Source organism: Passer domesticus, chromosome 22 (genome assembly GCF_036417665.1).
Source record: "Passer domesticus isolate bPasDom1 chromosome 22, bPasDom1.hap1, whole genome shotgun sequence".
NCBI lineage: Eukaryota > Metazoa > Chordata > Aves > Passeriformes > Passeridae > Passer > Passer domesticus.
In genome coordinates this window covers 6079025-6092927 of record NC_087495.1, presented here as the reverse complement: position 1 = coordinate 6092927, position 13903 = coordinate 6079025, and the positions used below count along the sequence as shown (strand labels likewise).

General features: G+C 42.0%; 1 protein-coding gene across 3 annotated transcripts in view; it reads right to left on the bottom strand.

Moving 5' to 3' along the window:
- LOC135285170 (Golgi integral membrane protein 4-like) overlaps positions 1-13903 on the bottom strand; it is a 33780-nt gene that overhangs the window by 11426 nt on the left and 8451 nt on the right. For all 3 annotated transcript variants that reach the window (XM_064397190.1, XM_064397191.1, XM_064397189.1), the window contains exons 3-8: positions 12239-12288; positions 10035-10088; positions 7346-7496; positions 6069-6151; positions 5184-5363; positions 4612-4751 (exon numbers count right to left, since the gene is read on the bottom strand). In XM_064397190.1, the coding sequence (XP_064253260.1) occupies positions 4612-4751; positions 5184-5363; positions 6069-6151; positions 7346-7496; positions 10035-10088; positions 12239-12288 (658 nt within the window). The remainder of the gene's footprint in view (positions 1-4611; positions 4752-5183; positions 5364-6068; positions 6152-7345; positions 7497-10034; positions 10089-12238; positions 12289-13903) is intronic.

The following is a 13903-nucleotide window of genomic DNA, read 5'->3' as shown; positions in this document are numbered from 1 at the left end:
CAAGTGGCTTTGATTTCAGATCTTGAAGTCAGCAGAGAAACAAATGAGATTCAAAAATCTGTTTAAGATATTTCATTTTTTTAATTGCTGGAAAGGACAGTGGCTTTGACTTCAGGAGATCTTGAAGTCAGCAGGATAACAAATGAGATTTAAAAATCCATTTAAGATATTTCAGTTTTTAATTGCTGGAAAGCACAAGTGGCTTTGATTTCAGATCTTGAAGTCAGCAGAGAAACAAACAAGATTCAAAAATCTGTTTAAGATATTTCATTTTTTTAATTGCTGGAAAGGACAGTGGCTTTAACTTCAAGAGATCCTGAATCCAGCAGACAAACAAATGAAATTTTAAAATCTATTTAACATATTTTAATTTTTTTGATTGCTGGAAAGGACAAGTGGCTTTGATTCCAGGAGATCTTGAATCCAGCAGGATAACAAAGGAGATTTAAAAATCTATTTAAGATATTTTAATTTTTTAATGGCTAGAAAGGACAAGTGACTTTGATTTCAGGAGGTCTTGAAGTCAGCAGAGAAACAAATGAGATTCAAAAATCTATTTAAGATATTTTAATTTTTTAATGGCTAGAAAGGACAAGTGGCTGTGACTTAGCAGCTGCTGCAGCCAGCACACAAACAAATGAGATTTAAAAATCTATTTAAGATATTTTAATTTTTTTAATGGCTGGAAAGGACAAGTGGCTGTGACTCCAGCAGCTGCTGCAGCCAGCACACAAACCCTTCAGTGAGAAAAATCACATTCTGCTATAAAACCATCAAACACAGCTTGGCCCCCACCAAGGGCTCGTCGGGCCCCGCTTTGCGCGGCCCCAAAAGGCTCCAGGAGCTCAAACCCTGAGCTGCTCCTGCAGCGCCCTCAGACTGATTTATCCCAGCACGCTGGGGAGGATGCGGCCATTTAAATAAAAAATTAAAAATAAATCAAAGTACAATCCCTGCCCTGCAAAGGCCACGGGTTCAGGGCAAAGACAAAAATAGAAGAGAAGAAAGGGCAGGAACAGGCTGAGTCTGGAAGGGGATCCAGAAGTTTCCTCTGCAGATAAAAAGAAATGAAATCCTGTTTGCTGCAGTGAGCTGCACAAATCAGCTGCAGGAGGAAGCTTTTCCACTTTTCACTTCTTTTCTTGCTGGGCTGGGGCCAGGCTCTGAGGAATTGCAGCCCCAGAAAAAAACATTTTCTTCCTTTGGCAGAACAGAGCAGTGTCCTGCCAGAGCTGCTGCCACAATCAATTGGTTTTACAACTGGTTTTACAACTGGTTTTACAATTGGTTTTACAACTGGTTTTACTGGTTTCCCCAGTGTCTGTATGCTGGATTACTTTTTTTACTTAGAGATAAAACAATATAGATGTTGTAATTCAAATTATCGCAGTCAGAAGTCGACTATTTCTTAATTTCAATGTATTAAAAGTGTTTCTTGGCTTATCAGCTTTTGCTGCACTATATTATAAATGACTTAAAGTTGACCATCTAAAATTACCCCTTATAAGTCTTGCTACAATATATATTTCATAATTCTATTGCTCTTTAATCTTTAAAAAATATATCATATATATATAGATAAGAAATATATTAAATATTCAAAGATTTTATCTATAAAGATAAAATATCTAATAATATTTATGAAACCATCCTTGTAAAACTTATTTCTAATTTTATTTTGCTTTCAGCAACACCCATCTTGCTTTATAACATTTCAAAATTAGCATTTCTTACCTCAGAATTTACATACAAACACACACTACATCCACCTTCTACAAAACTTGAGAAACTTTTTACAAATCTGTTCCCCACATCTGGATGGCCAAACTCCCAGGAATTCCACCAAAACCAGCAAAAAACCCATTTTCCAAGCAAACCCACAATAAAAACAAGAGAGAAGCTCCTTTTGGGCATCTTCACCCCAAAACTTGAGAGTAGAAGAATTTTGTGTCACAAAACCAGTAATAAACCAATTTTTTCAAGCAAACCACAATAAAGACAAGAAGAGGATGCTCTTTTTGGTCATTTTCACCCCAAAACTTGAAAGTAGAAGCATTTTGTGTCATAAAACAAGTAATAAACCAATTTTTCAAGCAAATCCACAGAAGAGACAAGAAGAGGATTCTCCTTTTGGGCATTTTCACCCCAAAACTTGAGAGTAGAAGCGTTTTGTGTCACAAAACCAGTAAAAAACCCATTTTCCAAGCAATCCCACAATAAAAACAAGAGGGATGCTCCTTTTGGGCATCTTCACCCCAAAAGGTGGGAGCAGAAGAATTTTATGTCACCAAAACCAGTAAAAAACCCCATTTTTCAGGGAAACCCACAATAAAACCAAGGAGAGGATGCTCTTTTTGGGCTTCTTCACCCCAAAACTTGAGAGTAGAACAATTCTGGATGCTCCTTTTGGGCATTTTCACCCCAAAACTTTAGAATAGAAGAATTTTATGTCACAAAAACCAGTAAAAACCCACATTTTTCAAGCAAATCCACAAAAGAGACAAGAAGAGGATTCTCCTTTTGGGCATTTTCCCCCCAAAACCTGAGAGTAGAAGCGTTTTGTGTCACAAAACCAGTAAAAAAACCCATTTTTTCAGGGAAACCCACCATAAAGACAAGAAGAGGGATGCTCTTTTTGGGCATCTTCACCCCAAAACCTGAGAATAGAACAATTCTGGATGCTCCTTTTGGGCATTTTCCCCCCAAAACTTGAGAGTAGAAGCATTTTGTGTCACAAAACCAGTAATAAACCATTTTTTCAGGGAAACCCACAATAAAGACAAGAAGAGGATGATCCTTTTGATAATTTTCACCCCAAAACTTGAAAGTAGAAGAATTTTATGTCACAAAAACCAGTAAAAACCCCCATTTTTCAAGCAAACCACAATAAAAACAAGACGAGGGATGCTCCATTTGGTGATTTTCACCCCAAAACCTGAGAGTAGAAGCGCTGTGTCACAAAACCAGTAAAAAAACCCATTTTTTCAGGCAAACCCACAATAAAGACAAGAAGAGGATGCTCTTTTTGCTGATTTTCACCCCAAAACCTGAGAGCAGAAGCGCTGTGTCACCCACCTGTGCAGTGGCACCCCTCTGCTGCCCGCTGCCTGCTGCCTGCCTGGCACGGGGGCATCTCCTGCTGGGGAGGGTTGTCCTGCCTCATTGAAAAACCCCAATTTTCAGGCAAACCCACAACAAAGACAAGAAGAGGATGCTCTTCTTGGGCATCTTCACCCCAAAACTTGAGGATAGAACAATTCTGGATGCTCCTTTTGGGCATCTTCACCCCAAAACTTTAGAATAGAAGAATTTTATGTCACAAAAACCAGTAAAAAACCCATTTTTTCAGGGAAACCCACAATAAAGACAAGAAGAGGATGCTCTTTTTGGGCATTTTCACCCCAAAACTTGAGAGTAGAAGGGTTTTGTCACCCACCTGTGCAGTGGCACCCCTCTGCTGCCCGCTGCCTGCTGCCTGCCTGGCACGGGGGCATCTCCTGCTGGGGAGGGTTGTCCTGCCTCATTGAAAAACCCCATTTTTTCAGGCAAACCCACAATAAAACCAAGAAGAGGGATGCTCTTCTTGGGCATCTTCACCCCAAAACTTGAGAATAGAAGAATTTTATGTCACAAAAACCAGTAAAAACCCACATTTTTCAAGCAAATCCACAAAAGAGACAAGAAGAGGATTCTCCTTTTGGTCATTTTCCCCCCAAAACTTGAGAGTAGAAGCGCTGTGTCACAAAACCAGTAAAAAAACCCAATTTTTCAGGGAAACCCACAATAAAGACAAGAAGAGGGATGCTCTTTTTGGGCATCTTCACCCCAAAACCTGAGAATAGAACAATTCTGGATGCTCCTTTTGGGCATTTTCCCCCCAAAACTTGAGAGTAGAAGCGTTTTGTGTCACAAAACCAGTAATAAACCATTTTTGCAGGGAAACCCACAATAAAGACAAGAAGAGGATGATCCTTTTGATAATTTTCACCCCAAAACTTGAAAGTAGAAGAATTTTATGTCACAAAAACCAGTAAAAACCCACATTTTTCAAGCAAACCACAATAAAAACAAGACGAGGGATGCTCCATTTGGTGATTTTCACCCCAAAACCTGAGAGTAGAAGCGCTGTGTCACAAAACCAGTAAAAAACCCCATTTTTTCAGGGAAACCCACAATAAAGACAAGAAGAGGATGATCCTTTTGATAATTTTCACCCCAAAACTTGAGAGTAGAAGGGTTTTGTCACCCACCTGTGCAGTGGCACCCCTCTGCTGCCCGCTGCCTGCTGCCTGCCTGGCACGGGGGCATCTCCTGCTGGGGAGGGTTGTCCTGCCTCATTGAAAAACCCCATTTTTCCGGCAAACCCACAATAAAACCAAGAAGAGGATGCACTTTTTGGGCATCTTCACCCCAAAACTTGAGGATAGAACAATTCTGGATGCTCCTTTTGGGCATTTTCACCCCAAAACTTTAGAATAGAAGAATTTTATGTCACAAAAACCAGTAAAAAACCCATTTTTTCAGGGAAACCCACAATAAAGACAAGAAGAGGATGCTCTTTTTGGGCATTTTCACCCCAAAACTTGAGAGTAGAAGGGTTTTGTCACCCACCTGTGCAGTGGCACCCCTCTGCTGCCCGCTGCCTGCTGCCTGCCTGGCACGGGGGCATCTCCTGCTGGGGAGGGTTGTCCTGCAGGAGCTGGGCTCTGCTCGTGGCTCCTCACCTGGATGTGCATCAGCATCTTCACATCCTGCACGGGAGACACCCTGCCTGTCAAACACCCCCAATCTGGGCCAGAAAATCCTCTATGAAACAGCAAAGAAATCCTTTATGAGAGAGCAAACAAATCCTTTAGGAAAGAACAAATAAATCCTTTAGGAAAGAAGAAAAAAATCCTGGAATATTTGTTCTTTATAAAATAAATGTTATAAATATGGAATATTTGTTCTTTATAAATATAAAAGAACAAATAAATCATTTAGGAAAGAAGAAAAAAATCCTTTATGAAAGAAAAATCCTTTATGAAAGAACAAATAATTTAGGAAGGAAGAAAAAAATCCTCTATGAAAGAACAAATAAATAATTTAGGAAAAGAGAAAAAAATCCTTTATGAAAGAACAAATAAATATTTTATTAAAAACCAAACGTCCTCAAGGGCTGAGGAAAATGCAGCCCTGCTCACCTCCTGCCTCCCTGGCTGCAGCTGGCTGCTGGCTGGCACCGGGGGCTGCTGCCCCTTCCCTCCTCCTCCTCCTCCTCCTCCTCTTCCTCCTCCTCCTCCTCCTCCTCCTCCTCCTCCTCCTCTCAGGCCTGGCATCTTCTGGAGAGCTTCCTTGAGCTGCCTGAACTCCTCCATCTGGGCCTAGGGGAGGAGAGGGACACAGGGGAACCTCACAGGGTGAAACACTCCCTGCTGGGAGCTGGACTGATTGTTTAGGGAATATCTCTTATTTAGAGAACATCTCTTATTTACAGAATATCTCTTATTTAGGGAATATTTCTTATTTAGGGACTATTTCTGATTTAGAGAATATTTCTTATTTAATGTTTCTTATTTAGGGAATATTTCTTATTTAGAGAATATCTCTTATTTAGGGAATATTTCTTATTTAGGGAATATCTCTTATTTAGAGAATGTTTCTTATTTAGGGAATATCTCTTATTTAGAGAATATTTTTTATTTAGAGATTATTTCTTATTTAAGGAATATTTCTTATTTAGAGAATATCTCTTATTTAGAGAATATTTCTTATTTAGGGAACATTTCTTATTTAGAAAATATCTCTTATTTAGAGAATATTTCTTATTTAGGGAATATTTCTTATTTAGGGAATATCTCTTATTTAGATACTATTTCTTATTTAGAGAATATTCCTTACTTAGAGAATATTCATTATTTAGAGAATATTTCTTATTTAGGGAATATCTCTTATTTAGAGAATATTCATTATTTAGGGAATATCTCTTATTTTGGGAATATCTCTTATTTAGAGACTATTTCTTATTTAGAGATTATCTCCTATTTAGTGAATATTTCTTATTCAGGGAACATTTGCCCAGGGGTTACCTGGGCACCGAGGAGCTGGGAGTGAACCTCCTGGTGGGCTTTCCTGAGGAGCTTGCTCTCTTCTCTGAGTTTATACACCGTGTCTGCAGGAGAAGAAGAGATTTACTTAAAAAGAGATTTTTTTTTTCCAAGGGTGGCATCTCCCTTTCCCAGCACAAATTCCTCCTGACCTCTCCAAGCCCCGGGCTCACAGAGCTGCTCCCCGTTCCTCCCAGCAATTCCTCCTCTCCAGGCCCTTTGCTGCTCTCAGCTCAGGCTCGCTGTGTTTGCCACAGGACTCAGAAAATTCCAGTTTTATTTCCCTTCCCCCTCGACTCCTGATGGTGAGGAGTGAGTTACAACATCTGCACTCTCACCCTTCACACGAGACCGAAAATGGAATAAAAGCTTTTCAAAAACCACCAAATTCCCCATCCCTGGGCCAGAAAGGGCTCAACCCACCAAATCCTGGTCCCAGTCCCTGCTCAGCCTGGTGGCTTCTGCGTGCCACCCTCGCCCTGGTGGTGTCTGTGCCACCCTCACCCTGGTGGTGTCTGTGCCATCCTCAGCCTGATTTCTCTGTGCCACCCTCACCCTGGTGGTGTCTGTGCCACCCTCAGCCTGATTTCTGCGTGCCACCCTCACCCTGGAGGTTTCTCTGCCACCCTCACCCTGGTGGTTTCTGTGCCACCCTCACCCTGGTGATTTCTGCGTGCCACCCTCACCCCGGTGGTTTCTGTGCCACCCTCACCCTGGAGGTTTCTCTGCCACCCTCACCCTGGTGATGTCTGTGCCACCCTCACCCCGGCAGTTTCTGTGCCACCCTCACCCTGGTGGTGTCTGTGCCACCCTCACCCTGGTGTCTGTGTGCCACCCTCACCCTGGTGGTGTCTGTGCCACCCTCACCCTGGAGGTGTCTGTGCCACCCTCACCCTGGTGGTGTCTGTGCCACCCTCACCCTGGAGGTGTCTGTGCCACCCTCACCCTGGTGATTTCTGTGCCACCCTCACCCTGGTGGTTTCTGTGCCACCCTCACCCTGGTGGTGTCTGTGCCACCCTCACCCTGGAGGTTTCTGTGCCACCCTCACCCCGGTGGTGTCTGTGCCACCCTCACCCTGGTGATTTCTGTGCCACCCTCACCCTGGAGGTTTCTGTGCCACCCTCACCCTGGAGGTTTCTGTGCCACCCTCACCCTGGTGATTTCTGTGCCACCCTCACCCTGGTGGTTTCTGTGCCACCCTCACCCCGGTGGTGTCTGTGCCACCCTCACCCTGGTGATTTCTGTGTGCCACCCTCACCCTGCAGGCTGGTGACCTCGCTGTCCTTCTCCTGCTGCAGCTGCGCCACTTTCTGGCTGTGGCTCTCCAGGCTCCTCCTGTGCTCCAGCCTGAGGCTGTTGTGCTGCAGCTGCAGCTCCAGCAGCTGCTTCTTGACGTCGTCGTGCTGGTTCTGGGGAGAGGAGAGTCAGGGTGAGGCCTCGGGGAGGCTGGAGCAGAGCTACAGAACAGAGCAGGGATTTGGGAAAAGGATCTGCTCATGGAGCCACCCTGGGCAGCACCAGAGCCCAGCCAGGGCTGCACCCGAGGGGAACCAAAATGGTCCCAAAATGAGCCCAAGATGAACCAAAATGGTCCCAAAATGAGCCCAAGATGAAACAAAATGGTCCCAAAATGAGCCCAAGATGAACCCAAGATGAACCCAAATGGTCCCAAAATGAACCCAAGGTGAACCAGAATGGTCCCAAAAGAACCCAAGAGGAACCAAAATGGTCCCAAAATGAACCAAGATGAACTCAAATTGTCCCAAAAGAACCCAAGGTGAACCAAAATGGTCCCAAAATGAACCAAAATGGTCCCAAAATGGTCCCAAAATGAACCCAAGATGAACCCAAATGGTCCCAAAATGAACCAAAATGGTCCCAAAATGGTCCCAAAATGAACCCAAGGTGAACCAAAATGGTCCCAAGATGAACCCAAGAAGAACCAAAATGGTCCCAAAATGGTCCCAAAATGAAGCCAAGGTGAACCCAAACAGTCCCAAAATGCACAAGCACTCACGGGGTGTCACAGACATATTTTATGAAAAATCTTTTTGCCATTATCTTTCCTCCTGGGAAGCTTCAGCTTCTCCATGTTTTGCTGCTTTGGGATGTGATTTAGAGAATCGTTTACCACATGTAAATTTGGTTTTACTTGGTGCCAATGACAGCCACCTGTGTCGAGGCTGTGAGCACCACAAGGTTTTATCATCATTCCTTTCTTTTCCAGCTTTCTGATGGACCCTTTCTCTCCATTCTTTCTAGTGTAGTTTTAATACAAAATTTTAATATTGTGTAACATCATAATATAATAAATCAGCTTTCTGAAATGTAAAATCAAGATTCTCACCCCTTTCCTTGAACACAACCACAACGGGGTCTCTCATTTTTAGAATTTTTTCCACTCAGAGCACCAAGTTCTCCCATCCCACCTCCCTCCTGCTGTCCAGGCAGCAGAACGTTCCAGAAATGATCAGGTGGAGGGTGAATCAGGTGGAGGCTCCAGATGTGCCCCAGCCACCCAGGGGGGACAGCAGTGCCCGGGACACCCCAGCCAGATGTGCCATGGAGCCCTTTGGGGACACCTGGGACCTCCAGCTCCCGTTTCCCAGGTGGTGACAATGACATTCCTGGCAGAAATCTTCCTGCTGAGCGAGCCAGGGAAACATTTCTGCCTTTCCAGTGGCAGAACTGTTCCCCACAGCCTCATAATGGGCTAAAAACTGCTTTTTCTGAGAAAAAAAAATCCATTTTTTAAAAAATCTCCCACACTCCCAAGGGCTGGTTTTGTCTTTCAGCAGCTGTAAATGTAGTTAAAAAAAAAAAATAGATGGTTGGGGTTGTTTTGGGATTTTTTTTTCCCACTCTTCCAATAAAAGGAAGCGAGAGAAAGGGAGCCAGGAATAAAAAAAAGCTCTGAGTGTCCCCTTGAGAGCAGCAAGGCAGAGCGTTCTGCCCAGGCTGCAGTTGCTGAGGAGGGATTTTGCTGTTGCAGAGCGTTCCCAGGACCCACAGGGCTGGAGACAACCCAAAAGCAGAACTGTGCTTCCTTTCCTCCAGCTGGAATCCCAGAGCCAGGCAGCTGGAGGTGCAGGAAATCCACCCGGCGCTGCTGGAACCCAGCCCTCCTTCTCCATCCCAGGCTTAAATCAGCATTTCACTGCCAAGTTTACACTAAAAACGGTTTTAAAGCCACCCCAGCAGCCTCCAGTTGCACTGCTCCAACAAAAGCAAAATTGAACATCGAGGTGTGCTTCAGGTAGAGCAGGTGATAAGCTATAAAATGCTATAAAATGGTATAAAATACTATAAAATGGTATAAAATACAATAAAATGCTATAAAATGCTTTAAGCTGAGCCTCTCCCATGGACTGGAATATTTGGTAGGAGCCCAAAGGTGAGCTCCAATGGATAAACCAAATTTTCACACCAAGAGACCCAGAAAAAGAGCCAAACCCTGGGTGATGAAAGTGCTCAAAGGCTGATGTTGCAGTAAGAAAAAATATAGAAAAATTATAAAGAAAAATAGAAAAATTTTATCAAGAAAAACCTCACAAAATCAGGCCTGCTCTGGCTGGGCTCTGGTGCTGCCCAAGTGTGGGAAATGGATTTATACAGAATTTTAAAAGTTTGATAGAAGGTTTATGTAGTGTGTATTTGTGTGTAAATTTTGAGATAAGCAATGTTGATTTAGAAATGTTACAGAATAAAATAGATATTGTTAAGGGAGAAATGGAATTAGAAATGGTTTTGTAAATAAGATTAATTATTTTAGAGAAATAGAATTATGGAAGATGTGTTGTAGGAAGATCCAGCACCCCAGGTGGATCCATTGAGGAGATCCTTCAAATAAATCCTGCTTTTTTCTGCAGCTCTGTTCCAGCTCAGCCTTCCCAAGTCAGGAATCCTGGGATTTTCACCCTAAAACACAGCAGCCAAACCTCCCTCACCTTCAGGATCTTGTGCTGGGAGCTGAGGGCCCCGTATCTGTTCATGGAGTCTTGCTGGGGAGAAAAAATCCAACAGTGCCATTAGATCCAGAAAAATCCAGGGGAGGGGGAAAAAAATCCAGCAGTGCCATTAGATCCAGAAAATCCAGGGGAGGGGAAAAAAGATTCAACAGTGCCATTAGATCCAGAAAAAATCGAAGGCAGGGAGAAAGAAAGATCCAACAGTGCCATTAGATCCAGAAAATCCAGGGCAGGGGGAAAAAAAGATCAAACTGTGCCATTAGATCCAGGAAAAAATCCAGGGAAGGGAGAAAAGCCCCACAGAAGCCAAATTCAGCCCACAGGGAGGGGCTGGGAGCAGCAGAACATTTCCAGGCAGGAAAATGTTGAATTTTTATCTTCTTTTTGCTGGGGCTGGGATGAAACGTGTGAGGTGGAGTTTCTTGTTGGGACTCGGGGGTTTGTTGGTTCTTGTCAGTGCTAGAGGCTCACAGCAGTGAGTTCTGCACTTCTGCACCAACGAGGCACAAAACGCACAAACGTCTTTCTGCACAAGGTCTTCTAAGGACAAACTGTCCAGTTAAGAAATGACACCTCAATTATTTTTACTTTTAACCCAATAACCAACCAGCCATGGCCTGCAGTGGGGGCTCTTTATCCAGTTACACAAAACCACCCAAAGGAGGAGGAGGAGGAGGAGAAGGAGAAGGAGAAGGAGAAGGAGAAGGAGAAGGAGAAGGAGAAGGAGAAGGAGAAGGAGAAGGAGAAGGAGAAGGAGAAGGAGAAGGAGAAGGAGAAGGAGAAGGAGAAGGAGAAGGAGGAAGAAAATGAGAAGGAGGAAAAGGAGAAGGAGGAAAAAGGGGAGGAAAATGAAAAAGAGGAAAGGACAAGAAGGAAAAGGAGAAGGAAAAGGTGAAGAAGGAAAAGGATGAAGAAAAGGAGGAGGAAAAGCAGAAGGAGGAAAAGGAAAAGGAGGAAAAGAAGGAAAATGAGAAGGAGGTGAAGGAGAAGAAGGAGCAGCCTCCACCCCAAAGCCTCCACCTTGCTCTATATATATTACATTATTCTAAACCCCAAGCTCTCAGTTTCCCACCCTGTGACCTCCCACCCTTCTATCCCAACCCCACACCCACAATCCCAGCTCCACCATTCCATTCTGGAAGCTTCTCCACGGCCCCAGCTCAGTGCAGGGCTCTCCTGGGGGCACAGAAAGTCTGGAGTTCCCAGCACAGAAAGTCTGGAATTCCCAGCACACAACGTCTGGAGTTCCCAGCACACAAAGTCTGGAATTCCCAGCACAGAAATTCTGGAATTCCCAGCACAGCAAGTCTGGAGTTCCCAGCACAGAAAGTCTGGAATTCCCAGCACACAAAGTCTGGAGTTCTCAGCACACAAAGTCTGGAATTCCCAGCACAGAAAGTCTGGAATTCCCAGCATGGAAATTCTGGAATTCCCAGCACAGAAAGTCTGGAGTTCCCAGCACACAAAGTCTGGAGTTCCCAGCACAGAAAGTCTGGAATTCCCAGCACAGAAAGTCTGGAATTCCCAGCACAGAAAGTCTGGAATTCCCAGCACAGCAAGTCTGGAGTTCCCAGCACAGAAAGTCTGGAATTCCCAGCACAGAAATTCTGGAATTCCCAGCACACAAAGTCTGGAATTCCCAGCACACAAAGTCTGGAGTTCCCAGCACACAAAGTCTGGAATTCCCAGCACAGAAATTCTGGAATTCCCAGCACACAAAGTCTGGAGTTCCCAGCACACAAAGTCTGGAGTTCCCAGCACAGAAAGTCTGGAATTCCCAGCACAGAAATTCTGGAATTCCCAGCACACAAAGTCTGGAATTCCCAGCACAGCAAGTCTGGAGTTCCCAGCACACAAAGTCTGGAGTTCCCAGCACACAAAGTCTGGAATTCCCAGCACAGAAAGTCTGGAATTCCCAGCATGGAAATTCTGGAATTCCCAGCACAGAAAGTCTGGAGTTCCCAGCACAGAAAGTCTGGAGTTCCCAGCACAGAAAGTCTGGAATTCCCAGCACACAAAGTCTGGAGTTCCCAGCACAGAAAGTCGGAATTCCCAGCACGGAATCCGAGGCACAGGAGTCAGCCAAAGCTCAGCCCGTGCCGCACACGGAGCCCTCCAGGGCTGGTGGCACCACGAACAGCAGAGCCACTGTCCCCAGCCCGCCTGGCAGCAGCCACACGCACCTTCTCCTTGTTGAGAGCCTCCTGCGCCTCCAGCTTGTACACCAGGAAGTCTGCGAGGGGACAGGGAGCAGGTGAGGACAAAACCACGGGCGCTCTCAAGGGAAAAGCGGCAGTGGGCGGGAGGTGGCAGTGCCACTCTGCAGTGACCCTGCACCAACCGGGAGGCTCCAAATCCCCTCCCTTCCCTTCCCTTCCCTTCCCTTCCCTTCCCTTCCCTTCCCTTCCCTTCCCTTCCCTTCCCTTCCCTTCCCTTCCCTTCCCTTCCCTTCCCTTCCCTTCCCTTCCCTTCCCTTCCCTTCCCTTCCCTTCCCTTCCCTTCCCTTCCCTTCCCTTCCCTTCCCTTCCCTTCCCTTCCCTTCCCTTCCCTTCCCTTCCCTTCCCTTCCCTTCCCTTCCCCTCCCATATATATTTATATTACATATATTTATATTTAAGTTGTAATGTTCTAGTAAAGCATTGTTCGGCATTTATATTTATATTTTTATATATATTATATATTTTTATATATATATTTATATATATATTTATATTTATATTTATATTTATATCTATATTTATATTTATATTTATATCTATATCTATATCTAAAGCTATAGCTATATCTGTATTTCTATTTATATTTCTATTTATATTTATAGCTATATATCTATATCTATATTTATATTCATGTTGTAATGTTCTAATAAAGCATTGTTCAGCATTTATATTTAGATTTAGATTTATGTTATAATGTTTTAATAAAGAATTGTTCAGCATTTTTATTTCTATTTCTATTTCTATTTCTATTTCTATTTCTATTTCTATTTCTATTTCTATTTCAGTAGTAATGTTCTAAGAAAGCATTGTTCGACATATTTACATATTATGTTTATTATATTATATTATATTAATTATATTATATTATATTATATTATATTATATTATATTATATTATATTAATATTTCAGTAGTAATGTTCTAATAAAGAATTGTTCAGCATATATATTTATATTATTTATATTATATCTATATTTATATTTATACTTGTATTCATACTCACATTCAATTTTTAATGTTTTAATAAAGCATTGTTCAGCATATTTATATTTATGTTTATATTTATATTTATGTTTATATTTATATTTATGTTTATGTTTATATTTATATTTATGTTTATGTTTATGTTTATATTTATGTTTATGTTTATATTTATATTTATGTTTATATTTATGTTTATGTTTATATTTATATTTATGTTTATGTTTATATTTATGTTTATGTTTATGTTTATGTTTATGTTTATGTTTATGTTTATGTTTATGTTTATATTTATATTTATGTTTATGTTTATATTTATGTTTATATTTATATTTATATTTATATTTATATTTATATTTATATTTATATTTAATTTATATTAATATTTCAGTAGTAATGTTCTAATAAAGAATTGTTCAGCATATATATTTATATTATTTATATTATATCTATATTTATATTTATACTTATATTCATATTCATACTCACATTCAATTTTTAATGTTTTAATAAAGCATTGTTCAGCATATTTATATTTATGTTTATATTTATATTTATATTTATGTTTATGTTTATATTTATATTTATATTTATGTTTATGTTTATATTTATGTTTATGTTTATATTTATATTTATGTTTATGTTTAT